This window comes from Peromyscus eremicus, chromosome 9 (genome assembly GCF_949786415.1).
Source record: "Peromyscus eremicus chromosome 9, PerEre_H2_v1, whole genome shotgun sequence".
In the NCBI taxonomy this organism is placed as follows: domain Eukaryota; kingdom Metazoa; phylum Chordata; class Mammalia; order Rodentia; family Cricetidae; genus Peromyscus; species Peromyscus eremicus.
The window spans coordinates 21905981-21933969 of NC_081425.1; the positions used below are offsets into that span (position 1 = coordinate 21905981).

At 40.3% G+C, this 27989-nt stretch overlaps 1 protein-coding gene across 4 annotated transcripts in view; it reads right to left on the reverse strand.

Moving 5' to 3' along the window:
- Nucleotides 1-27989, reverse strand: part of Lmo7 (LIM domain 7) — a 207402-nt gene that overhangs the window by 3523 nt on the left and 175890 nt on the right. For all 4 annotated transcript variants that reach the window (XM_059273256.1, XM_059273255.1, XM_059273257.1 and 1 more), the window contains 13 exons: nucleotides 20256-20370; nucleotides 18968-19129; nucleotides 17827-17933; nucleotides 16832-16892; nucleotides 15163-15219; nucleotides 13113-13138; nucleotides 12730-12834; nucleotides 12071-12163; nucleotides 11194-11654; nucleotides 10330-10395; nucleotides 7616-7668; nucleotides 5091-5304; nucleotides 1802-2095 (listed from right to left, as the gene is read on the reverse strand). In XM_059273256.1, the coding sequence (XP_059129239.1) occupies nucleotides 1802-2095; nucleotides 5091-5304; nucleotides 7616-7668; nucleotides 10330-10395; nucleotides 11194-11654; nucleotides 12071-12163; nucleotides 12730-12834; nucleotides 13113-13138; nucleotides 15163-15219; nucleotides 16832-16892; nucleotides 17827-17933; nucleotides 18968-19129; nucleotides 20256-20370 (1814 nt within the window). The remainder of the gene's footprint in view (nucleotides 1-1801; nucleotides 2096-5090; nucleotides 5305-7615; nucleotides 7669-10329; nucleotides 10396-11193; nucleotides 11655-12070; nucleotides 12164-12729; nucleotides 12835-13112; nucleotides 13139-15162; nucleotides 15220-16831; nucleotides 16893-17826; nucleotides 17934-18967; nucleotides 19130-20255; nucleotides 20371-27989) is intronic.

Genomic DNA, 27989 nt, shown 5'->3' on the forward strand with positions numbered 1-27989 from the left:
CAACTAAATAAGATCATTATACCTTGAACTGTCTCGATGGAGGCTCTAGGGAACCTTAATGACTATTCACCTAAAGGAACGATTTCAATGTGATTGGTCCATTTGGGACTTTGATTCCATTCCCCTGGGATCACACATGGACTCAACAGTATCCCTGGTCTGTTACATCTTCTTGCTAATTCAGTTGACTTATCTATAAAATTCCACTCACAGCATCCCATTCTCAGGTCCACCGGATTCTCTGTGATTTGCCTTCTCACCTTTACTTGTTACCCCTTCTTTTTCCATTTTCTGGTTAGAAATAGGAATGCTTTCTTGACTGCACTTCTGTTAAGAATGATGTCATCATAGCCCAAGAGCTGCCAATGAGTCAGGGATGGGGATTCCCACTTTACTTTCCGATCTCGGGCTGGTCTCTGCTAGTGCTAAAGAGACAGCAGCTACCTCATTACTTTCTCACCCCTGCAGGAGGAGCACACCACCACAGCACCACTGGGAGTGCAGGGAGTGCATGGCTATTGAGAGTCAGGTGTGAAGAGAGCAGTCCCCCAGACAAAGACCTTCCCTGGGCTCTCCCACTGCGCTGCTCTCACATATGGGGCCACAGTGGGAGAATAAGTGAATGGTGGTTCCTCTCTTCTGCAAATTCCATCTACCCCTAAAAACTGCCCATAAGGCCTCCTGACCCCTTTTCCTTTAATTCAACTCTCTAACATATTTTGTAGATCTTGCTAATTGTAACATTATTTTGAATATATCTTCATATACATATATATATTCTTATCTAAGTCTATTAATTAATAGCTTAAAATATCCAAATATCAATGGATTTCTACCTTTAATAATCACATTTGTGATGGAAACTAGAATTCCTTTGGAATGAAAACAAAGGTCTGGAAAAGGTCTGACTCCTGGAAAAGCTGTGAAGACCTGAAAATACAGCCCACATTGACATCAGGGCATCACCCCACGGGCCAGGGCAAGGGGCCATTCCAGACTCTAACTTTTTTTTTTGTTTTGGATTTTTGAGACAGGGTTTCTTGAAAACCTTTTCTATGTAGCTTTGGTGCCTGTCTTGGATTGCGCTCTGTAGACCAGGCTGGCCTCGAACTCACAGAGATCTGCCTGGCTCTGCTTCCCGAGTGCTGGGATTGAAGGTATGCGCCACCACTGCCTGGCTGACTCTACCTAATTTTTACACCCTCCCCAGAACATATGGACTGCAGAAGTCAAGTGATGAAGACTGAGCAAACTGGTGGCAGACTGGGTAACAGATGAAACAACCCAAGACTCTGAAAGCAAGACCAAACTGACAAGATGATTTTCTTTTTTAATCCAGCTTGTTAAAACTGCCCAGGCTACGAAGCATATTTACCATGCTTTTCTCCACACTCCATTCCAATGAGTTTCTAGTAGAGTGCCATTAAAAGTCAGACACTCGTAACACTGTTCTTACTTATCAATATGAATGCATTTGTGAGCCACTCTATCCTTGGTTGATGCCACATTGTGATCTACTCAGAGAAAACTTCCAGCTGAGACACTGACCAAAAGCACAGGCAACAGAGAGCCTGGCAACATGCAGACATGTTGAGTCTCGAGTGCCTTTCCCAGACATCTGTAGACACTAGGCAGGCAGCAGACAGAGGCAGAAGAAAGCCTTCTCAATTGCTCTGATATAAGAACACCAAATTTCATGCACTCAAGACTTGTTTTTCTTCTTTACTGGATAATTTGGGCATCGTTTTAATGAAGAAACACACCTAAAATTAAGACAAGGGGATGACAAAGGGGGCCTCACCTGTTACGGAGCTGAGAGCTTGACTGTGACATTGAAGGGGAATGACTGCGTGGGGTGGGAGACCCTGGGGGAGCAGGGCCTGGGATGACAGCCTTCACTGGGCCCACTGGAGGCGGTACAGCAGAGGATGGGTTCCGCATGTAGGCACGGTTTGATGTGGACAACAGCTGTGGAGGCGGGCGACTGAAGTCTTGGACAGAGGAGGAGGCATAGACTCCTGCAGGCTGGTTGTGCCATGGGGACTGCCTCCAAGAACTGGGCCGCTGGGAGTCCAGATTGTCCAGAGACTCCCCTCTGAAACACGGAAGAGGTTGAGTAGGATGAGCCACTCAACTGGAGATCATCCATTGGATGCAATGTATCATTGGGGTCCATATAAGACCCATTTTATGTATATCCTAGGCTGCAGTAAATCTGAATCCAGTTACACAATTACTTTTAATAATGAAATTGTTCTGCACCAGAGATATTGTGACATGTCATACTTCAATAACCTTCTTTAGTGTGGTGCTTAGACCAAAGACCAACTATCAAAGTGGGAAGAAAACTATTTTTTAAATAAAAGCAAATACTAGAAAGGCAGTCACCCATCCCTTAAATCTTAAACAGTTTAGACATACAAACCTCAGTCCTTCCAAATTCAACCAGAAAATAAATTTTAAGCACATAATAGCATTAAGCTAGACATTTCCACACATTTAACTTCCTCTTTACAGTACTCTACAAGGTTGTTTCTAATCTCATAGAAGTGTCTTTAACCAAACGAGGAGTGTGGGAGTAAGGCTCTGACTTCAAACCAAAGTCCCCCTTGACCCCACTGCAACCCAAGCCTGCCTCCTAGATGTTCTCACCATCCCAAGTCCTGTGTGTCAACCACTGTTCAATGTCCACACGACTGGAAACAGTCAATAGCCTCTTTCCTTGGACTGAAGACACATTGAAAACAGGATTTACCTATTCTACAAAAGCTAGCTCTGAATTGTGAGCAACATTCTAGGTGATTTTGTTAGTGCTTTTAAAACTTTCTTCCTACCAGAAGCTTAAGCAATACAGCTATTTTTAGCTTAACATCATGTTATCACAATATATTACTATACAGAGAATAAGTCAAGCAATATGAAAGGGGCTTCTGAGGGTGGGCAAGGGGTTCCTCATTCCCTCACTTTCTATACCTTCCCTAATCCCCAAAAGTAACAACCTTTGTGAGTTCTTACAGATTTTTCTCAGAGATACAAGGAAATATTTACACATACACACAAATTTGTATATGTAAGTTAATACATGCATATATATAGATGCACTCACTATATAGCATTCTTCAGCAAATGGGAACAAAAGGTTTTTATTCTTTTACAACAGTTTAAAATAACTTGTTTGCCACCTAATATATATGATCTTGAATCATGTTAATGCTTCTTCATGTGATAGACTATACAACAATGGTCCCCTGAGAAACATGCCTTTTGTATCTGCTCTCTTATCCAGCCCCTTCCACTGACTCTGGATTTGACCATGTGGCTACTTTCAAGGGTGGGACATCAGCAAATATGATACGCATGGAGAGTGATAAGCATTTCCATGTCAGGAACTGTCATTGTGAAAAAGGACCCTCTGAATGTGAGTACCATACCACGAGGCAGCTCCAGCAGCTCCATGGGAAGAAGATTACAAAACAAGACCTCTGACTGAGCCCCATGAGGGGTCTCAAGAAGGTTCAGCAAAGTGCAATCCATTGCCAAGACATGCAGAGCTCATGGGCATTTGACATGCTCAGGGTCATTAAAGAAAATGAATACATGACAGAGACCTATGGGGGCTGCCAAACCGTTACTACTATCTCCTTCATTTAAAAGAAAAACATCTTGCCAACTCCAGAGCAATAGCTGCTCAAATGCCAAAGCCAATGCCAGGCAAAGAACAAACCAGGCAACCCTCACACCTGGAAGAATTATTATTTTAAACAAAGTGTGTTTAAATAAAGAACACACAAAATTTACTCCATGCCTAAATCCCAAGAGTACTAGAGCCCTTAACTCTCTAGCTTCTAAGGTGGCGACTACACACAGTGCGTCTTGCACTTTATAATACTTGTACAGTATTCTTACTGCTTGAGCACTATTAACTAGGTGCCCTGTTGAGAGAAATATTGTGCCGGATGGTGGTGGAGAAAGGAAGGAAGGAAGGAAGGAAGGAAGGAAGGAAGGAAGGAAGGAAGGAAGAAGAGCAATTTGGTGGGAGTGGATAGGTTTGTTTTTTTAAGATATCCAATATTATGTATCCTTATCTTTATCTTTGTGTGTTTATTCAACAATACCCAGAAGATAGAACCCGAGTAAGGAAATGTACACCTTTTCTTAATTTACTGTGAAAAAAATTATTGAATCCACTGGAAAAAATAATTCTTACTTTCTTATGCATTGCCAGTACCAGTTTAATCAATCTCACAATGCTGTGAAAATGTCATAAGCAAAGGATCTATCATTGTCCCTTGAGGAGTGGTATCGATTTTTATATATTTACTGATTGTCTCCTATGAAATACCTACTCACGCCACTTGTCTAGTTTAAATGATACAGAAACAGACAGACATAAATACACATGTAGATAAAGTTACTAGGATTTACTTTTGGGTTTTAAAACAGCTATTTGTATATTGAAATAATTAGTTCTTTATCTGAAACATGTTACAAATCAATTTCCCTAGCTCATCTGTCAGAACACTGACAGAGTAGCTGAAGTATTATTTGCAAAGATAGGCCTCTTAAAACGTCCACCCACTCACTGCTACTTGTACGTACATATTTACCATCTTAAAAGTTGCAAACTTAGGTTTTCAGTTTTTGTGATCTCAATTATCATGATTCCAACCTAGCCATTTATCTGATTATGAGCATAAGTAGGTTTCCTTCTCTTCAAGCTTAACACAGAAGAAAGGGTGAAATTCATATTTAATTATCTGAATCCCATTTCAGAAGTCCATATCCAGATTTAGAAGCTATTCCTGATGTGATCTTGTCCAGCTGGCTTCCCAGCCTCAACTCGTTTCATCATATTAAAAAAAACAGAGTAACTGAGCCTACTTCAAAACACTGTCCCCCGGTTTAAATGAGATGGTTCAGACACAACTGATGACCTCTGACACTCCGTAACTTTCTCTCTTTCCCCCTCTCATCAAATCCTGAGTACGCAGAAGTTATGATGATAGCTCACTGAAGAAAAAAAAAAAAAAAGCCTAGACTGAGACATGTGCCTCTTAGCAAAGAGGAAGTGACCATGAACTGTCTCGTACCTTCTCATGATCCCAGGCAGGCAGATGGGCTCTTTGTTTACACTGGCGCTGCGCTGTCGGATCCAGCTGTTGTCATTATGGAGAGATGTCCTCTTCCTCATTTCCTGAAGGATTTGCTGTCTCTCCAACTCTGCTTCTGAGGGGGCCTGATCCTTCTTGGAGCTCCTCTGTGAAAAGCTAGTAGTCCCAATTCGGTCTGAGTACTTGCTGCTTCCTAAATTTAAAACATACCAAAAGCTTCAATGTAAGTACACAAGAAATGTTAGTGGATCAGCCTCCAAGACAGCACAACTTCCAACCCAACACTATGCTTCTGTGCTGACACCATCCATCTCCAGCAGGGAGATGTCTGTGGGAGACAGACAGCAGCTAGCTGCCTCCTCTTCCTGGAAATTCCAGTTCCACGTGCAGAAGCACCCATGAGGTGTGAGTGTAAACACACAATCTCTGTCTCTCTGTCTCTGTCTCTGTCTCTGTCTCTCTCTCTGTCTCTCTCTCTCTCTCTCTCTCTCTCTCTCTCTCTCTCTCTCTCTCTCTCTCTCTTTCTTTCTCTGGATCCCAGAAATGTTCAGTTACAAAATGTTCATCTAATTTCTCCTTCTTTCCATCAAGTACACTCATTGAAGGCTTGCTACAAAGAGTCTGCAGGGAATCAGGGAATTTTCCTTTACATATATTCTCTGTCCCACCCCAGGGTGAAAAAAGACCACACAAATGCACACATCTCTAATGGACAGGGGCTAAGTGTCCATAGTATAAGTCATGACCACACTGTAGGACTGTTCAGTCACTGACATAGCCCTGGTGAACAAGAGAAAATGATTGTCCATAATATTATCAAATCTGTTTGTGTTCTAAGAAATTTATAAACTGTAATATAATTATTAGGCTTATTAGTGGCAGTTGAGTCAGCTTGCATCCCCAGGGTTTGCTGACAAATTTCCTATTTATGTAAAACACATACAACCTGGAGACATCATCCTTGCTTTTGTTTGGATTACAAAATTTTAACTAAGGATTTTTTTCTTCCCTAAATTCACTATTATCACCGACTTTCAGAACATTTAGCTTATCTAGGTACCCCTTCAAGGAAGCAATGAGCCGGGCCCAGAAGTTTGTCATTGTTTTTTAGTACACACCTACACTTAATATATTAATAACAACATCAATGTGCTAGCTTTAAATAAAACATTTTTCATTTTAAAACTAGGTCGATGGCATGGCCAAGTCATCACATCAAATATGTAATAATTTCCTAGTGTCTGCTAATTGGGACATGCGGCTGGCCCAGGGGAGAGGGCACACACGACCAGCTCTCCAAGTGAGAGATAAAACAGACGAATGAGCAGCTGCTTCAGATGGCCACAGGTGTGCCCCGACAGCCAGGTTTCACTCGGGGCAGAGTACAAACACCACGGGCTAAAAGCATGTCACGCAAAGCAAGTGCACTTAATCTATAATGTTAACAATAGCCAGGGTCAAGTTCAAGGGAGAAGAGCTGCAGAGTCCAAATAGGAATGATCGAGAGACTAGAGGGACCACATTAGAAGTATCTGCTGAGTGAAGACATAAGAGAGGATGATTGTTTAGAGCTGTGTTTCCTAAAGGGAAAGGTGGATCCAAAATGCTAGGATGTCAAATAGGGCAGAGATAACCGAAGATCCTATTTACCTGATGATACTGCCACCTGTCCTAATGAAAACTTAATTCTATGAGCTTTGACCAGAGATACATATCAGCTGCCACCAGACCCCAGGTCAATGGAAAAAAAAAAAAAAAGATTTCCTTATAATGAGTTTTAAATGTTTAAAAGTTTCTTCTCAGTAGTTTAAAGATAATACATGGAATACAAACTATTATTTATTCATTTAAAACAGAAATAGCTGGTATCACAGATATGAATTCTCTTAGAGGTCATTGACAGAGCCAAAGTTTGTCTGTCTGCTCAATCCCCACCTGAACCTTTCTACATGGGCATAACGGACCAATAATTTGCTTATGCAAACCTGTACATATGATGCTTATTGCTTAAGGCTTTTTCTTTACTGATATAATTTCAGTTATGAAGGGTTAACCAGAACTATATTTTATATCAAGCTCCAAGTTCCAAATGATTTTCATGAAGTGAAAAATCCCTATCACTAAATTTTCAGACCTTTTACCATTTACATGAATGACTTCAAATTTATACATATTTTTAAGTCCTCTGCATTATTTCCTGTCCTCATTCCTTAGCTGCAAGATAAAATCTACTATGCAAAACCAGGTCAACATTTTCTTTGCAAATTTTCCACATATTTCTTGGTTATTCAAATACCCCAGTACAGTGTACTTTCCATTATAAAAAAAGCTAAACACAAGACAGTTGTCTTGTTAAAGATACTCAAAATAGCATGTTAACCATCTAATATTAATGAATCTAAAGTTTCCTGCACTTAAAAATATACTAATCATAGTATATGACCACTCAAATATGTAACTGTGCTTTTTTAAAAAAAAACTTTGAATGCAAAAATCACACATACCATTCTTCTCTGTGGGGGCATTGTTCAGTTCCGTAGTGGATCTTGATTTACTCCTAAAATAGAATATATTAAATATGTCTTATTAACACTTTTATTTTATTCCAGAAAAGACGGTTCGGTTTGGTTTTTTCTTTGCTTGTTTTTTCAAGACAGGGTTTTCTGTGTAGCCCTTGCTGTCCTGGAACTCACTCTGTAGCCCAGGCTAGCCTCAAACACAGAATCCACCTGCCTCTGCCACCCAAGTGCTGGGATTAAAGGCTTGCACCACTACACTTGGCAAAGATGTTTTTAAGTAGATATTGATTTTCTTTGTCTTTTGGGAGCTGTGTTTATTTTTAAACCCAGGAATTTTTCATATTATGCATACTAGCAGAAAACAGAAGAAATGCTGGAAATACACAAAATGTGGGACCCTCTTTCCTTCCTAAGATGATCAGAGACTGCTCTTCCCATGCTGGCTCCTGCACCAGCCACCAGCTCATTCAGAGTCAGTCTGTGCTGCCTCCTCCACACTGCCTGGTATCAAGGTATGGGCACCTAAGGCATCAGAAGGCCACATGTCATTCATCCATTTGCCAAACGCTACCCTGGCATTCCAAACAGGTAGTGTGGCATGTCAACTGTGCAAGTTACTATGAAAATGCTATTTTCAGGTCTATGAAAGGAAAAACTCATTTCCTCATTCTACTAAATTAGCTGAACTTCAGAAGTAGTAACAATACCATATACCAGATGTGCATATATAGCGTATATCTGCGTCCTGTATAATAACCTATAATGCATGATAATGTGCTAGAACTGGCAGACAGCTACATCTGTCAGATCATCCCTGTATTTACAAAGAAAACACCTGTCACCAGATGTTAGGCTGCACTCCCCACTGCCAATAAAGTATATAATATATATATATATATATATATTATATATAGCACTATTTATAGTATTCTATATTATATAGTATAGTATAATATATAGTATATAGTGTATACTCCCTGATTATATAAATCCCATCATAGGTCTAAAAGATAGATATGGAGTAAGCTGGTCTTGAACTTACAGAGATACCTTGCCTCTGCCTCCCAAGTGCTGGAATCAAAATTCTGACCTTTTGTTTGGTTTCTTTCTTAGTTATTTTTTTACTACCTGCATTCTAGGCAGATGAGCAATGCATGAAGGTTTAAACTCTGAAAGTTGATAAACTGGTGATTCCTAGCTTTTCTCATCTCAGGGCTCTTGGCCAACCGTCAACCTATGTAAGTTTCTGTTTCATTATATATTTTTAAAAAATAGGACTAAATATACCTTCTCATGGAGTTGTGCTGAGAAATAAAGTATATAAAGTGAATAAAATGATGAGTAAGGGGAGGGGACATTTTAATGATCTCTAGTTTCTTGGAGAGTTCACCATAACCGGGTCGTTTATCAGGAGGCTTTTCTCTAGCTATTGTATGTCATTCCTACCTAGTTATTCCGGCTCTGCCTCCCTTCTCCTCAGCCCTGGCTGCCAGTAAATGCGCCTCTTTCCCTATATCTAATGAAGAAGGCGAGTATCGTGCAGGAAGCACATCAGCTCTTCAGGCAAAGGCTAACGAGCCTACAGACCGGATACTTATAGACGGGCTATTCAAAGGTCCTTAGTGTTTTCAAAACAGCAAAGTGGTTTTTTTAATTACTTGAAAATATTAAAGCTTAATGCTTTTGGAAACTTTAAACACATGTACCTTGTATCTTTTCTGATAGTTGAAATCCTATTTTCCTTTCTAAACCTGATCAGTGGTTCCAATCATAATGTCTAAGAGAAAGGTCACAATTCTCATCAGAGTCCCTGAAAACAATCATTTTTAGGCAATCTGGAGTCACTCTTCTTGCCTTTTGAAAGCAAATGATCTCCTGGATAAGGTGACGCACATCTGTAGTCCCAACAGGTGGGAAGGCTACAGAGTAAGCACCAGGCAACCTGGAGTACCTATGGAGACCCTGTCCCAAAATTGAATTTAAACATTGTTCTGCGTGACCAGAAAGGAACATCTTTGTCTACTTGTCTTCTAAAGTGACTCCTCCCACAGGCAGGAGAGTAGCACAGCTTTTGTTTCTCTGATTTGTTTGTTGTTGGTGTTGTTTATTTTTTGAGACAAGGTTTTGCTTTGTAGCCTAGGCTGGCCTTGAGCTCATTCTGTTGTTTAGGCTAGCCTTGAACTCACATCAATCCTCCTGTCTCAGCCACCTGAGTCACCTACAGATGACTCTTGAAGCAGCCTTGGACTTTAGTTTAAACAATAACTTAGATCTCAGTTGTCTTGAAGACTGTCTTTCATCATTTCTATTTCTTCTCTGCCCATCCACCATGCATATATGATTCCACTGGCTTATAGTCATTCTCATTTCCCCAGACACTTCCACCAACTCCCCAAAGCAGAACTTTCTGGATAACTAACAGCAGATGTGTGACTAAGCCCAAACAACCAAAATTTCCAAATGAGCTTGGCACAAAATGCTGAGCCATAAAATCATAAGCTAAGTTTAAAAGTAATTGTTACACAGCAAAAACTAACTGATACAAAGAACAATCTTCAAGGTGTTTTTGTTTGTTTGTTTGTTTTTGTATTCCACAAGACAAAGGGCTACAGTAGCTCTACAGATCACCTAGGTGAACTAAGGAACATTCATCTGAAGCCAACTAGTATCAACCAAGTAAAAGGCAGTAGTCCACACACCTGTCACTAGGAAGCAGCCCTGAAGAGTCCTCCTCTCTCTTGGGTATATCATAGGAATCAATAGGCCTATAAAGTAAGGAAAATTTTTTATTACAATACCAAATTTTAAGACATTTCCTGACTTTAGGGATATCAAAATAGTATTCTGGTCTCTTTATGCAAATTGTCTATAGCTTAAGAGCTAGACAAGCATTTCAATCAGTTGCTACAGAAAACAGACCTACAGGCAATGCTAATCACATGTCCAGTCACCTATTTACTGTGTAAGTATACACTGGGGTGGGTGGGGGCTCCATGTTCTGGCAATGATCTAAGGCTACAGAAATTATTTTTTTAAGTCGTTGCTTTATGACACATCTTTTTAGGGTAGGCAGGCCAAGAAGAAAATAATGCAAGCTAGTGCAGTATAGAAAGAAATGGTGGAGAAGCAGAACTGGGTATTCTGGAAAGGCTAAGGTGGTAATGTCAGGGTAGACATTTAAATCCAAAGAGTGGGCCATACATATGTGAGGGAAGTCATTTTCAGAGGTAATCTTCACAGAAGAAAGGGAGACAGTAACCAGGAAAGAGCCTAAATGCTAAGGGCTAAAAGCTCTTAGCCACGCTCTTAGGCCAAGACAAAGCTCACATGAGCTTTCTAGCCTTGGCAAGGAGTTTTGATGGCATTGTAACATGTCAGGAACCCATGCAAGAGCTGTGGGAATTAAAGGGGCACACTGCTGTTTGTGGTTTAAAGGCTCCTGGGAACTGGTTGCTTCCGTTGTGTGAAGCAAGAATGGCAGAGGAGGGAAGACATAACAGGGTGCACCCAACAAAGCCACGGCTATTGAAACTCCTCCGTGCCCTTCAGCTATGGGGACAGACCTCCGGTACTGGTAGATCTTCACCGAAGTTTCTCGCTCCCTCTCTGCCTGGTGCTTCTGTGTTTCAGCTCGTCTTTCTGCTTGAGCCCCGGCCTGGGCCTGGGCCTGGGCCTCTGCACGGGCCTTAGCTTCGGCCTCCGCCTGGGCCTGGGCCTCTGCGCGGGCCTTGGCTTCGGCCTCTGCCTGGGCCTGAACCTCAGCCTCCCGCTGCTTCCGAAGTTCTTCCTGAGCTTCTTGTTCCTTCCGTTTCTTCTCCTGCTCAAGCATGAGCTGTTCCTGCAGCTTCCGACTTTGGTCCTCATAAACAGCATCCTCCTCCAGCTGTCCCCTCTCCTCCTCTCCTGCTCGGGTTCCTTCCCTGTCCGAAGACTTGGACCCTTCACTCCAAGTGGGTTCCCAGGTGGAAGCCACAGGCTCCCGTGTGCTCAGAGAAATGCTGTTGGAGTTTAGAACCATCAGCTCCTAGGTAGCCAGTAAAAAAAAAAAAAAAGAAAGAAAGAAAAAAAGAAACACGTCACCATCTGTGTCTCTGTCATTTCACACAGGTTCAGCTCTGGATGAGAACAATGGCAAGCATCCCAGAATTCCAAGAAGATAGTTACAGCTCCAAAAAAAAAAAAAAAAGCTATGTGAATAACTGAAGTCTAAGAGCAGAAAGACCACTCAAGTTCTAGGTAATAACTACTTGATGATACATTAGAAAAACTACTAGAGAAGTTAAAATACCAAAGCAAGTTTCTAACACATGAGACTTCAATATATATTCCAAAGAGCTGCAGAGGGGCGAGTGTGTCCAGGGAAGTGGGGTGTGGTGCTCCTTGCCTAGGTTCTGCAGAAGGGTACAGAGAAGGAAGGAAACAAGGCATGCTTCATGCTACCTCATCCAAGTACTTGGAATTCTCTCTCTCCGCCTCCTGCTGAGCCCTCCGCCACTCTTCCCTCAGCTTCTCTTGCTCACGCTGGTATTTTTCCTATGGGGAAATATGGCATAATAATTAATCACGGCTGCCTTCTCATGGGAGGCAGAATATTTTCCATTAACAATTTTGCTATCTCCAAACCTCCAAATAAAACTGTCATGTGACCAATCAGAGTTTAGTCCCTGAAGGAAAAAAAAAAGGTCTTGCATTAAGCTAAAATGCAGATGTCCAGATGTCGGGAAAAAGTAGGCACATGGAAAGAGACCTCTGCCCAAGCTTTACTGTTGATGTAACTCATCAAGGCCTGCAAGCTAGGATAAGAGAGACTGACGGCAAAACAGACCTCCTCTGCTGACAGGGACAAGTCCTCACAGTCTGAGCCTCTCACAGACTGAGCCCCTCATGTCTCCAAAGTGTCCACAGGGGTTCATGATAGTTTACACAATCATCAAAATGGGAAAGCAAGGGCGTAATGCAAAATACGCACACAATAGGCAAAGGGTTTGCTAGTACTGAGGATGCTGGTTTGCTTCTGCTTTTTTCCCAGCTGGCTTCTCATCCCTGGTGGGCACTGGCCAGAGAGCTAGGGCCCCCATCCCCCCAGGTGTGTGTGTCACCTGAAGTAGGCGGTCCTGTTCTTTCTGCCACCTCTCCTGCCGTTTCCTCTCCTCCTCTTGATCCCATGCCCAGCGACTCGGGGCATTGAGGGTTGGAACCGGAAGCTAGTCAGTTTGCGGCACAAGAGATGTAAACACAGAACGACAGCCTTAAGTCATCTACTGAAACTCGTCCACACTCATCAATTATTCACCTATGCTGGCTTTAACCATACCAGAGAAGACATGGTCTTGCATTTCAACGTCAATCTTTTTAGCGTAGAATAATACAACCCGATCGACATTTACGTTTCTTCAAACAATGCGAGAAATATCACTGTGTGGTAATCCAGTCCCGCCAAACGTCCCTCACATATTCCCAACTAAAAAAGTCTAATACTCACATCAGGAACCACAGAATCGGAGCTCCCTGGAGCACGTGGGCAAGGAAGGAAGAAAAGCACAATGTGAGTCGCCATTTCTACAAAGTAATTCTTTTCAGGGCGTTCGATCACTCGCTGTCTCTGCCGGTATGCCAAGTGACATCAGTTTTCTCTGTAACTCAGTCACCTATACAACCTTTCCCTTCAGCTCCACCTGTACTTGTCTCCCAAATTCAAATTTAGTAACAGCGGAAACTGCTGGGGCCCCAAACTCTAGGGAACAGCACTAACTTGGTGAGCCTTTCATAAGAGGCTTTGCTGATACTAAAGTGTCTCATAGTTTGATGTAATAGGGGGAAAGAACACAAACATTACAAGATCTCCCAAGCCCAATTATTGCAAATATTCATCAAAAATATGACAGCAGCCATTCTCATTTTCTAGGTCTCCTTGCTAATGAGCTGCTTTCTAATTGATATGATGGCAAAAAACAAGTTCAAGACTCCTTTCATCTTCTACTATTTGAAACACAGGTATTCAAGGACGATGTGTAAACTATCAGGCATTATTATTATTATATCTTGCTGCTGTTTTCTGAGACCAGGTCTGACCTCAAGCCAACACCGACTCTGAACTTTTAGCCTTCCTGCCGCCATCATCCATGTGCTAGGATTACAGGTGTGGACCACCCTGCCTGGCTAACTTTTTTTATTACTATTTTGAGACATTATTTAGTTCAGGCTGGCCTTGAACTTTTAATCTTCCTGCCTAGCCTTTGTATTAGAGCTGTGTATGACTACACTGGGCTAATATCATTAAGGAACTTATAGTAATGTGTGTCAACACATTATACAATTATAGAAAAGTGAATTTTCAGAAAATATGCTATTATGCAGTATTTAGAAAGTTTCCTGAATTCTCAGCTGTCACATAAACTGTTCACTTACATAACTATTTAAAGAAAATTGCTTTAAGACTTAGGAAAATGTTCTTCTCTAAAATAGCTCATTGAAGAAAAAAGAAAACCATAAGACGAGGAATTATTTTGTTTTAGCCAGATGAATTACAAGTGTATTATCACTTCAATTGACTAGCCACAGAAAATAGTGAGTTTAGTGAAAAACTATGAATCAAAAGTACCAAAGACAGCTGATAAACTCTATTTATGGTCTGAGGAAACGTAATCTACCTTAGGAAGAATATTAGGCAATAAACACAACAGACACAAACCCAGTAGGTATCATAAAGTGAATTTTGAAAAGTTTCATTAATCTTTAAAGGAATAGTAACATTTGTAGATAGCAACAGTAAATCTTCTGTGATGTTGCATCTAAAATGTTAGCTATTACTTTTAAGTTCTTCATAGCAAAACCGAGTTGGAACCACATTCAGGAGACAGAGCGTTAGACAAATGTGAGGATGAAGAAAAGCCACATGCATCACACCTCACAAGGCAGCCATGCACAGCTACACCAACATAGACGGTCTCACAACGCTCCTGGGCTCAGATGCAACCAAATTTTCCTTATGTTGAGTTTCCTTTGACATCAACAGAGCCATCGCTATCAGCCCTCCACCATCATAGTCATTCCAACAGCAACAAGTAACTCTGTCCTTCATTAACAGTATCCCCCCACGACCAAAAACAGGGTTTTGTTTTTTGGTTAAGTTGACCAAACATATGTTGGTGTAATTTAACACTGTGCAAATGATAGGAAGCTATAAGGCATAAATGAAATTCCTAATTTCTTACTGTGACCCAGTGGAAAAACACGTGTGTTTAATAGCATCTAACTGCTTTGAATATTTTGTTTTGTTTTTTCATGAGGTTAAAAGAGAGAAACACCTGGAGAGCTAGACAAAGGACACGCAAAGACCCATTACCACAGAGGTAGACCCATGAGCTGTAAGAAAAGCCTGGTGATCCTGGGGAAAGAACGGAAATGGGTTACGTTGCTTGGTCATAACAACAGCAAGACGGAAGGAGCGCGGTGCCCAGAACCACAGACTACAAGGAGGAGTGGAGAGACAGGTTCATGAGAGCCCACCAAGAGGTAGCTTTACAGTTTACCTTGTTCAAAAAATTGTGATCGCCTTTTTAAATTTCTCAAAGAAATGGATTCTGATGCTAGTTGAAAAACAAGAAAATAAATACCATCATTCATTTTAATTTCTTACCGCTGGTAAATTCGATGAAACTTGATATTGATATACCTTTCCAACCTGTAGCAATGTTATTTTTTAAATAACAAAATTGGTAGCCACTGAACATAGAGATTATTTCAGGGCAGACACACATATTTTAGTAGTCTGCACTACATTAAAATTAGTAAAAGAAACAAATACTTTTATTAATTATGTTTAGTAAGTAGCATTGGACTTCCACAGCAAGGAGAACCATATCATCACATTAGAGCACAGGGCCTCCAAGAAATGAAAACATGTTTTTGCTTAGGTCAATCAACCTAAAATTATCTCTACCAAAGCATTTTTACAACATGATGAAGGGAAATTTAAAAGTGTCTGGAGAAGAAGACATCAAAAGCAATACAACCTAAAGAATGAGCAAATGAAAACAAATGCTAAAACTAATGTATCTTTGATTAAAATATCTTGGGGTAGTATTTAAGAATGTATAGATGCTAGCTTACTGGAGGTTAGTCAGAAAGAAAAAGAGAACGCAATCTGACTTCTCCCACAGACAAGTCCCCAAACCATGGTACAAACTGTAGATATCACCTGATAGTGGCTGGTGCTTACTTTCTAAACAATCCTGAAGTCGCTAGCCCTGCATAGAGTCACACGGTCACCATGTAGGTGTCTTATCAATTGGCTCTACTACCTGGGCCATTAGAGAACAGAACTGGGATTCCTTAGATTTTAGTGTCATGAAGAAAAGTAAGCAACGTTTATTTTAAAAGTCTGTTGATAGCTTCTAGTTATTAGAAATGAACATCAAAGATAATAATCATAGAGGAGAGGCAAATTCATAAACTTTAGTCAGCCTATAGCTAGTTATATATAGCTATAGTTGGGTGATCTTTACCCAACTGTGTCGAAAGTCACCAAAGCAAGCACAGCCCCACTACAGGAGGCCTGGCCTCATGGTGTAACACCTGCAGACTCTTCTGACCTCTTTCCTGCCTATATGGACCTGAAAGATCTTTCTGATCTCTCTAAGGAATAACATACAGCATTCAGTAGCTAAATTATTTCTGAATGGTCAAAGCAGGGAAGAGAGTGAGAACTCTAACAACGCCCTGGATACTTCCACCGCTTTCTTTTTCAAGACAAACAAAGGTGACCCTCTCAGCTGTCACTGTCCTGTCCTTGGTGATTCTCTGCCAGGATCAGCTCCCTGCACATTTGTCCTTTGCAGAATAACGAAGAGAGAAAGGAAACCTCATCATTTTGTGTTTAATAAAGATCCTTCTGCCAACACTCCATAGCCAGGAAGCCACTGGCTCTAGGAAAACCTGTTCTTCTTATTTGGCTTAGGCACACAGGGACCCAGAGCTCCAGAGCCTGCTGCCAAATTTGCATTTGTAGCTCCTGAACTGTTCCGCGCTGGAACCAACTCCTTCCCACCTGGTGGCAACCGGATCTATGTGCTAATCTTGGTTTCAACTTGCTCTGCATCCAGCTTTCTTTCACTCACATATATTAATTTTTATAGCAGAACTGGAGAGCTATAACTCACCCTGTGGAACAAACGGAAGTAATTTAGGAATGATCTTTACCTTTTGAATCAAAGGTGTTGCTTTCCTCATGAATTCCATTGATTTCTTTGGATTCAGTATACTGGAAAGGGTAAAAATGTTAATTAACATTCTCTCCAATTGGACTTTGGGCTTAAATAATACATCTCTCATTAGGGAAAAATATCTTTAAACAAGATGGGGTTTTCAGGATATTGATTCATTACTCACAGCTTCTTATATGTACTAAAAGCAATTTTTTTCATTACTCTCCAATGCTTGTGAAAGGATTAATAACTAGCTATAGGCAAGAATGACCATAAGTTTAATCAGTCATTAATATTCTAAGAGGCATTATAGATAAAATATTCATACATTTGGCTTATATTTATGAATTTATGAGTATTTGGCTTATGAGTAATAAAACAGCCATTTATGATTCTTTAACATTTAAATCCATCCTTTAAAAGTGTAATATTTCCTTTTAGATAAGTTTATTCAGTTCAAAGTTTAAATTATCAATTAAAATGAATTCTGATTAGAAATAGAAACCAGTTTTTTTAAACTGTATGAAAAAATATTGCTTTAAATTTTTGACATTTCCTGCATTAAAATTTTGAAATTTCCTGCATTTTGCTTTTTAAATCAATTCATGAAACTGATTATGTCTTAATCACACATACAATCCAGTTAAAATGCTTCATGAGGTTTCATGGTGTACAGAGTGTATTTTACCAATAGACTACAGAACACAATTTATAGCACACAATTTTTCACAATTGCTATTTCTCATTCACACTGATCTGAGAGATGGTTGTAATGACTAAAGATTGATGAGAAATACCTGCAGAGCAACATTATGGAATGATATTACCATTACATAACTCAATAATAAAAGGCCGCTAATAAAAATGTCCAGTATTTTCAGGACTACACTTTAGTCTATTTATTAAGTATAACCTAACTATATTTTATATAATTTCAAAACTGATTGCTTTCCCCACATACAGCTTCTGCTGTTACTTTGTTCCACTTACAGGACTCTGAAGGCTTTCAGAGAAATCAGTTGTTACCGACAGACTTGAAGACTTGTCCGTGTTGTAAATCCCTGAAGTCGTATCAGTCCACTTGGTTTCAGGTGAACCTATAATTTTGGTAGCCACACTGGTAAGATTGAGGGTTTTATGCCATATAGATGGCAGGGGAGGTTGGTCTCTGCCCCAGTCTGATTGGCACATGAAGATCAAGTAATGAATGCACATAGATGTTGAAGTGGAAAGAATAAAGTTACTGAATGCACAGATACAAAATGTACAGACAGACAAACGTACAGTCAGACAGATGAATCAGGTAGTGTGTCAATGACATGGAGACTTTAGGGCTTTTACCAGCAGACCACCTTCCCAAAACCCAAAGGTTAAAAGTCATGGTAGTCACAAGAGAACTAGCAAATGTGCTGAATCTTTTCCTAGACTGGAACTCATGCTATGTGCCAACATCAAAAACTTGTGGGTCTGAAGCCTTAATGCCCCTTCCCATCTAGCCATCACTTATGACCCAGAAACACAAAGATGTAAAAAGCAGATTAAAATGCTATGAGAGGAATATGTCCTACTGTGAGCCTGATGACAGCAGTACAGTTAAATACGACAAAGTTACATCATAGGGCCATTCTGTTTTTCTTTTTCTTTTGGGAAGGAGGGTGGTGTTTGGTTTTTGAGACAGGGTTTCTCTTTGTAGCCCCAGAAATCCTGGAACTCACTCTGTAGACCAGGCTGGCCTGGAACTCAGAGATCCACCTGCCTTTGCATCCCAAGTGCTGGGATTAAAGGTGTGTGCCACCACCACTGCCTACCTCAAAGTGCCATTCTTAATGCTCAGCTTTGTGACTCCTGGGAACAGATATATTTGCTTTTAATTGGCATTTGCTTTCAGCCAGTTCAGTTATGTGTCTGGTCAAATGGTGTCGAATTCAGTAGATTTGCTAGTGAAGCATTTTCAGGAGGAATATTCATAGGTAGTTTCATGATTTGTCCCAAAACAATGGCAAAACAATTGCAAGCACAAAGCTAAGTAAAATGGGGTAAGGGGAAGAATTAACAAAGCCAACTGTTACAACCACCCGCCAAAGTCAGGTTTCCTATTTAGCAAGCCAGACACAGAGGGAAACTAACTCACCAGACTTTCCATAGCGCCTGACATCCATCACTAAGTTTCCAGTTTCTTGGGCATTTGCCATGGTTTCCTCCCACTTTTTTGTATCCTTATATGAAAACTTGGTGTTGTTGATGGCAAGAATTTCATCATCTACCTGCAGCTGAGAAAATTCTGCTGGGCTACCTAAACAATGTAGAGTAAAGTAAAAAATCAAATGAAAAGGAACCCACACGACCTGCTCCCTGTTGTTTCTTTACGCTAAGGAAAATGACTCTTTCATCTCAGCTAGTTCTTTCTGTTCCCAGTAGAGAAGCAGCACTAGTCTTTTTACGTTATCTAATAGCTGAGTCCCTACCATGAAGTACCAGGGGCATTATTCATTTCAGAGTCTGCATCTTCATTTACATTGAAGGGAGAAATGGTAAGCTCAGCCAATGGAAAAAAAAAATAACTCTTCTAAGGACAAAGAAAAATGTAATTATTTTTAAACTAAAAATGTGAAATATATTATACTTTAATTAATCATCAATTAGCACTCTGGGGTAGGGGGTGTAGAAGGAAAGAGTCCCTTCAAACTGCATAAAATTACCACTTAAAGTACCATGATTACACCAATCTTGAAGTTTAAAAGAAAGAGCCAATGTCAATACACAATTCTGTTTGATAAATATATGTAAACAGGGACCTCCTCAATTAGGATAGCTCTCATAGTAGTTTTCAACCTTGAGGGCAAACTGAGCAGTTGCTGGGTTTGCCTTGGTATAACCCTGGCTGTGGAAGGAGTAAACATCCAGCAGAAGTCCCAAAGCACCCTGAACATATAATAAATAACAGATCAGACACTAACAATACTTAGAAAACATCATTCTTGTCAGGGAGTGACCAGGGACAGAGGACCCAGCATGTATGACACACTTGGGTTTAAGTTACTACAAACAATAACACCCCCCATGTTGATCTATTATAGGCCTGTATATATCTGCCAAAAAAACACAATTATCCTTGGAAATTTTACACTAAGTCTTCAGATAAGTACTGCTTGTCAACATTTCTAGAAACTGAGTTTAAAAAAGAATTCTCTCAGGTCACAAAATAGAGACTCTTCAAAATGAAAATGAATTAGAAAGGGAGAATAAACAATATGTAGTGTGTAATTCCAACTACTAGTCTGGTAGACAAGACTATACCACTTTCCTCCACTGAAATGTATCTTTTCCATGTGCCCCCCTCCACACACATACCAAATTGCTTCTAATTCCCACACACAACGCAGCCAAGGTAGTGCAATAGAGTTAGGCATGTGATTTACCTTTTTCAACTGATGCTACGAAGATCCCAGAAAAATCCCATTTTATTGTAAAGCCAAAGTCAGGTTTGTTCCCAGGCGTCTGGTTTATGCTGATTCTCATGTCGCTGAACTGATCCTGAAAGTAAACATGAAACGCTGGTATCAGGTGTCCCTGGCACCCACATGGAGGAAAACCTATCCGTGAAAGACGGGAAGCCGCACCAAGATACACCTGAGTCAGTTCAACACAAAACAGCAGCTTCCCATTTTCTTCCTTGGTTTTGAGAAAACTTTCCTTTATATGTACATGATAGAGTACAACTTTCTGCTAAAATAAGGGAAGGACAAATCTATTGTCAACCAATGTTTTCCTTCATTTCAATATAATCCTACAAACAAGTTGGCCATTAATAAAGTCTAGGTTTTTCAATTGCTTTTCCTGTAGCCATGGTCTGTTCATTTTTCTCCATCTTCTTTCTCACCATATGTAAGGAAACAGAATTAAATGCTTAGATTATTTAAATAAAGTAAATAACTAAATAAAGTCTAGGCTTTTGTTCACCATACAAGCAAGTCTAATTTACAAACCACTTATTCACTGCCTAAGAGCAAAAAAAGAATAATTTAAATTATCTGTTTTAAATGACAGATTTTACAGCAGCAGATTAAAGCAATCTACCTCCAACATTAAGCATTTGTAGCTGAATTGGGCAAATGGCCCGCAGATTATGATCAGCTATCCATAGGAGTAATCCATCTGAAATTGACCAGTTCTGTCTCCCTGTACATATCTGTTGGTTCAACTGGTTCATGGGAATGCAGAGACAAATGCCTTGCTGATGCTCATGCTATAAAATACAGAATTCTGTTCTCTCATCTGAGAGAAACTGTAAACAAAGCCATCCAGAGGGACAAACTATGGCTCCTTTGAAGATACAAGCAGGTGCTAAGTTTTATGAACACATGGAAGAACAATAATATGCTTCAGTTATTCACTGGGCAACATCCACTTACTCTGCGTGGACTCGGTAAAACATGGCACTTAGCACTTTAGCAAAGAAAGATGAAAGAGGCTTGATCCTTGCTCCTAAGAACAATTGTATTCCAGGGTAGTTCTGAGGGCCTTCTAAAGCAAGAAAAGAGTATAGCTAATAACATGAAGTTCCCAATGGGAAGCCTTTTGAAAGAGCATGTAAAGAGAGGCATCCAGATGTCCTCATGATGTGTGTTATTATTGAGACTGCTGAATGTCAATCCAAAGGTAATAAAACTTGGCTGAGAATAGACTAGAGAAGGTACCAGTTGGTTCTACTCTTTAGCCAAAACCACTACACACTTAAATTAGAGGGGACTCGGGACTCGGTGAAGGAAGTGGTCATCTTTACCAGGCTCGCACACACAAAGACCTGAGTTAAAGCCCATGCAAGGATAGAATCTATTGTTATACGAAGACAGAAAGACAAATGAGAAGTTAGGCAATCAAACCACTAATTGGAGTTTTAATAGTTGGAGAATAAAAGATGAGATGGCATTTTAATAAATAGTCTCAAACTACATTTTAAAAATCTTCTGTGGGAGACTGCAAGTGAGCATTATCCCTTTCTTCCTAACAAAAGATGAAGGAGAATGGGCTTCAGCCATAGAGGGAAGAGCTTCACAATTACAGTAAATCAGAACTGTCCCCAAAAGGCTATTCTGAGCTTGAAAATAAAGAAATCTCTGAACACACTAAATAAAAGAACAAGTAGCCACCTCTCTGAACCTGCTAACAGGGAAGATGGCTTTGCTAGGGCTACATGCTGGCTGGCTGTCCTGTCCATTTTTGGGACAACACACAGGCAGAAAAGAGGAACATATGGACAATTAAGGTGAATCACTGTCGATATCCAAGTTACCTCATGCACGGCATTGAATGGAATAGAACTTTCTCTCTCTGACACTGACTTTCAAGTTTTTCATGAAGAACCTTATTTTCACACAACAATCTTTGTACACCGCATCCTACCCAAAAGAAGACAGATTCATATGTGTACATGATGCACAAACATGCACTCATGCATGCACGCACACAATACTAAAGTGTGTGATGATGTGTTGAGGATGAGGGTTGTTGGTCACAGACTCCCAGTTGTACTATCTCTGTCTTGTGGAATACTTTAGGGCAATCCTGTGAAGTGTTGGATTCCTAGATTTATGGATTATAGCCAAGACTTCTTACATGCAAACATAGCTATAACTGTATTCATCCATGAACTATTCAATGATGATTTCAGGCAGGATCTCTGAGTTTTAACTGTCTCTATGAAATTTCAGCCAAATGAGCGTTGTACAAAGGATCTGAGCTACAGAAGATAATTGGGGAGTTACCTTTTTGAACTAGATGGAACAAAAATATAAATTATCAAGGGAAACCTAGAATTTCGGTGACTAAGAAATGAACTATCCAAGTAGTTTCAGTTGTCCATGCCAGAAAAGAGAAAATTATAGTTATCCATCAACAGTTCAGCATTTAAGCTAAAAGCCATTTCCCTCAGACTGGCAACAATTTGAACAGAGGCGCCCACTGAAAGTAGGCTGCCCTGCTCACTGCCAGACTGATGAGCCAGAAGGCAATTCTAACTGTCTAAAGACAAGGGTGACCTGGTATCACAAGAGTACGAATTATTTCTCCTAGAGTTGATGAATTAAGATTTCCATGTCACCACAGATGGGAATTAATGAAAACCAGAGTCAATCCTACACACTAACAAAACTGTTCCCTCCCAATGTTTCCAACTAGACTAATGTGTTGACTTAAGGAAAGCCTTCTCATTTGATAAAAAAAATGACACTAGAAGCAGGTTTGGGTGACACAAGCCAGAATAATGGAGAAAATAATCTTTAAATTTCTGTCCATATGGTTTCTTAGTGCATTCCAGGGTCCCCTTGGGATGAGAACCGGGAGGAAGTGGCCTTTAAATCAAGGCCTGCTCTGATACTGGAGCCATCTTCACTCACCAAAGATCTACCTAAAGCTTTCTCCACCCTCAGTATACTTACCACTACAGAGAATCAGGTGGCCTTCCTACCCACCTCTATCAGCTTACACAAGCCTCCCACGCTTCTCTTCTACCTACGAAATCCAACTAAAGTGTGTGTATCCTACCAAGCACCTCCAACGATCCCCCCAAATTGGGGAACATTCTTCTAAGTCACCTATTATCCCTCTCTACCTTCCCGGCCGCCCTCAGTCTCTGTAGCCACATCTTAATCTTGTCAATGTGTCCTTTTCTGTTTCATCTTGTAGTTCCTCAGTCATTCGTAACCTTTCTGACCATATGTTTTCCTAAGTCACACGCACTCATCAATGTGTCTTCAACTACTAGGTCCAACTGTTCTACAATTAAAACATCTTCCTCCCAGACATGCTCTGCTTCCTCCTGCTTTTCACATCGAGGTTACATGCCTCACTACCCTGCTGGCTGTGAGACTTAGAAATGCCTCTCTCCACTTTCTTCCTGTTGCCCTACTCATACTTTTAATAACGTACTCTCAAGTTCACAGACTATGACAATGAATGAACTCATCTCTCCATCCCCTTATCACTTTTGTCTCTTGTCTCTCCAGCCTTCCTTTCCCACAGCTGCCAGAACTCTACTTATAGAACATGCTGATTACACCACAACCCACTTTTACATTGCCAGTAGCTCCCTGGTACCTGTTTGGTAGAATTCAAATTCTACATTTCTGAAATCAGTTCAGTTCAGGTGACTTTCTATAAATATATGCCACCTTTCCTCAAAATGATTTTAAGGATAATTTCATTGTCAGGTATGGGGGTGAGGTAAGAGAACTGAGTTTGAGGCCAGTTTGTGATAACTTTATCTCTGTAAGTCAGAAGATACTTTGATCTTTATTGGTTATAAAATTCTAAAAACATAGCAATGATAAAAATAAGTCAGCAGCGGCTGAGCTGGTTCGATGGGAAAGAGTGCTTGCTGGAGGACGCAAGTTCGGTTCCCAACACTCATATCAGGTATCTTACAATCACCTGTAACTCAGCTCTGGTGGATCCAACACCCTCTCCTCTTCTGGCTTCTGTGGACACACATGTGACATGCGCACACACAGACAGACACACACATACAAATAATTTTAAAAAAAATAATAAGTCAATACCAATGTCTTAATTATATAAGGCAATCCTCAACTTTGAGCATGCCATAATGGAGGAGGAGGGATTGATCATGATTAATGGTTAGTGTATGAGAACCTGGAGTGAGGACTATGTATTTCACCAGCCTGGGGCAAGTCACATGACTGAGCTTTCACGTATATCACCAGTAACTCTAGAGTCAATAGCACCTGCTTTCAAGGTACTAAGAAGATTAAAGGAAACATTTAAAAGGTGCCAATGCCTGTAGCTGATGCTCCAGACTTTTCTTTGTTTTCCATAGAAACAACATTAAACATAATATACATGCTAATTAAGCAGTTTCCAGATGAATTAAATAAAATCCTATTTAACTTGTATAAACTTAGTTTGCAAGCCAGGAGGACACAGTCACACTCGGGTCCTGTGGTAACAGGAGAAAGATGGTGTTGCTTCCACCTTCACAGTAAGCTGGCTCTAGTCAGAGGTATAACATAAAAGGCATGGTATTAAACTACAATAAGGAACACCCCTGCTGTTTAACGGGGTTCTTTGTCAGCACTGGAGGGACTGAACTTGGATCCTCACAGTGGACAAATGCTCTATGACTGAGCCATATCCAGTTCATAAATGGAATGAAAACCATGTAAGAAGCCTCCTCCTTTAAGATGTACTATTATTCACCTTCTGTGAATTGCTTTAAAAGGCTGGGATGGAGATTTGTGTGGCATTTTCAAGCAGGCAGCTCCAAATAGGCAGAAAACAGAAACTTGTAAGCAAAACAAGCGTGGAGAGGGAATCTTGAAAGCCATATCTGCAAGGTAAGGCTAGGGAGGGGTGAGGAAGGACCCTCAGTGAAATCTCTTTCCCTTCCCTTTGGTCTCTTGGCAATCCCGATTGAGCAGGGAGGCAGGGAAAATGGCAACATCCCCAAAAGAAGAGGGAGGGGAAGAAAGGTGGTGGGAGACCACCAGCTCAGCAACAGAAGGAACAGGAAATTGTGTGGGCAGAGATGGATGCAGTCATGTCAAGGTCTTTCCTTCACTGTGCCTTCCCAGCTTTAAGACAGAAACCACCCTGTCAGCGCAGTTCTGTGATGGGCTCCTGCCTATCCTCGGCCTTGCATACTTGCTTCCTTAAAATACTGCTCTGTAACATCACAGAGCTTGCATCTCAAAAACATCCCTCAACTCTAAAGTTTCCACACTCAAGAACCAAACAGAATTTGAAATTGCTTCCTAGATCAAGTTCATCTTTTAGGCTGGTAACCAAGGCCTTGAATGTAGCTTGAGTCAACATTGATGTAGGTCCAGTCAGCATTACCTGACAGCTGTATGTGGACTAAACGGTACAATTAATCTATGAAGGAGGAACACATGGATATTTGCAGCAGGGAAGAAGTTGGTGAGTGAAACTTGCAAGAATCAATTCAACTCCAACCAGGAGGATGAAATATGTGGATCATGAAAGAAGTGGTTTTACCTGGCTTTGAAGGACTTGAAAGGCATTAAACAGAGAGATAAGTAAACAACTTCAAATGGAAGAATAATAACAAACATATGTTATATGTGCAAACTAGCTTTCTTAAAAAACTCAGGTGCCTTTCTTTCCCTTGGTGTAGTAAGAGGTAGGCAGTATTGAGTGAAACTTCCTGAGTTTAGATCCTAAATCCATCACTTAGTGCCCTGGGTGGTCTTGGAAAAGTAGTGTGACCATCTATGCATTCAGTTATCTGTGTGTAAGAATAATGATGATGGTGATGATCTCACAGGGCTGTGGTAAGTGTTTACTCATACAATAACCCTGTGAAGTTTGTCTAGCTCATGGTACGCACTCACTGAACAACAGTTTGTACTGAAGTAAGATAAAGGGAGTCTGAACTCATTCATGAAGAACATCAGCTCTCCACAGAGTGTCCTGAACTTCAATCAAAGAACAAAATGCTTTAGGAGACTCTAGAAAACACAGAAATGACTGAGTCTCATGTAGAACAAACACCTAAGGCTACTCTGAGCCATTTACATTGACAGAAAAATGACCTGGGCTACAATACTGGTAACAGAGATTAAAAAGGGTAACAGTGTGGGAGATCCTAAAGGCAGAAATGCAAGGCCATTAGCAAGCAGCAAAAGCCCAGGGCGGTAACGAGAAAGACCAGAAGAGAGTCATTTTCCAAAGCTACCAAAGCATCTAGGTGTTCAGCCACTCACTGTCTGTCTGTGTTCTATGACTATCTAGAATTACAGAGCTTGAGCAAGAATGTGAAGACATACAAGGGCCCTGTATGTCTCACCCATCAACTGTTACGTATTCACAGCCTCTCTGCTCCATAAACTACTCATCTGGTAGCATGGACAAGGATAGTCCAAATAGAAACAGACAAGTCACCATGTGAAATACAACAGCGCCCAAGAATTCCACTAGCTTCAATGGTTAAATGAAGCCAAATCTTCCCTGGTAGAATAAGGCTTCAAACTCGATGAAAACAGCATAAATCTACTATGATGAAACCTGAAACAAGGCCAGGTTAATTTGGGCTTCTCGAAATTGCCAGAGTGTAGGACACACCCACACTCCACACATGGCCTCTTTTTCTTAATCCTGTTTGGCAGCTGCCACCCCGAAGGAGGGCCCCATCATCTAGCAGGCAGCACATTCACCAAGCTGTTTTGTGAAGTCTGCTCTCTGAAAGGGTGTAGGCAACACAAAAATCCATAGAACAGAAGACAACTTGCCTCTGCTGTTACTTTTCATCGATGGAAACCTTACATTCCCCAAGTATAGTACAGAAGTACTGTCTCATCCACTAAGACCTATAATGCCAACCATACAGACCTAATTCTTAAAAAAATCTATCAATAATTTATAACTGATGATTTTTGCAAGCTGAAAAAGTTGTCTTAGAGATTCATTTGTAAATATGTGTAGGAAAAAAAAACTTTTCTAAAACAGAAAAACAACAAGAACTAGGAAACACTACCATCAAATAAAAATAAAACTTAAAGTTACCTAGGTGCTAACAATGGTTATTTCTAAGTTATATGTTTATATTTCTTAAGGATTTTTTTCTTATAGTTCTCATATTTCTCAGGTACAAAGTAAGTGTCTTACAGCCTGGAAGGGAGGGTTGAAATTTTTTTAAATTTTCTTATACAATTAAAAAAATTAATAAAAGTAAATAAATATGCTATGCCAAACTATTTCACATAAATCTATTTTATTCATATATTCAAGAGACAAATTTTATCTTTTGCCTTGGAAAACAACTATGCTCCAAGAAGACAACATGGAATCATGGACTGAGCCAAAGGACAAAATGCCTTCATTCGAAGGGGCTTAAACACTAGCAAACTGCCTGACCACACTGTTGTTGGCTTGTGTTTTTTTGTTGTTTTTTTTTTTTTTTAAAGAAGCTTTGTTAGCTTGACAAAGACTTTTAGTGGGTTTAACACGTAGACTGAAAGAAAGTATATCACCTAATAATTCTCTTGAAAGCCATCTGTTAGGGTTTTAAATGGGAAAAATGACAAATACTCTCATTCATTTTTAATCTGCTGGCGGATTTTATTTGGAGTCCAACTGTTCAGAAGCACAGTTGTCAAACTGTAACTAAGCCTCTTCGT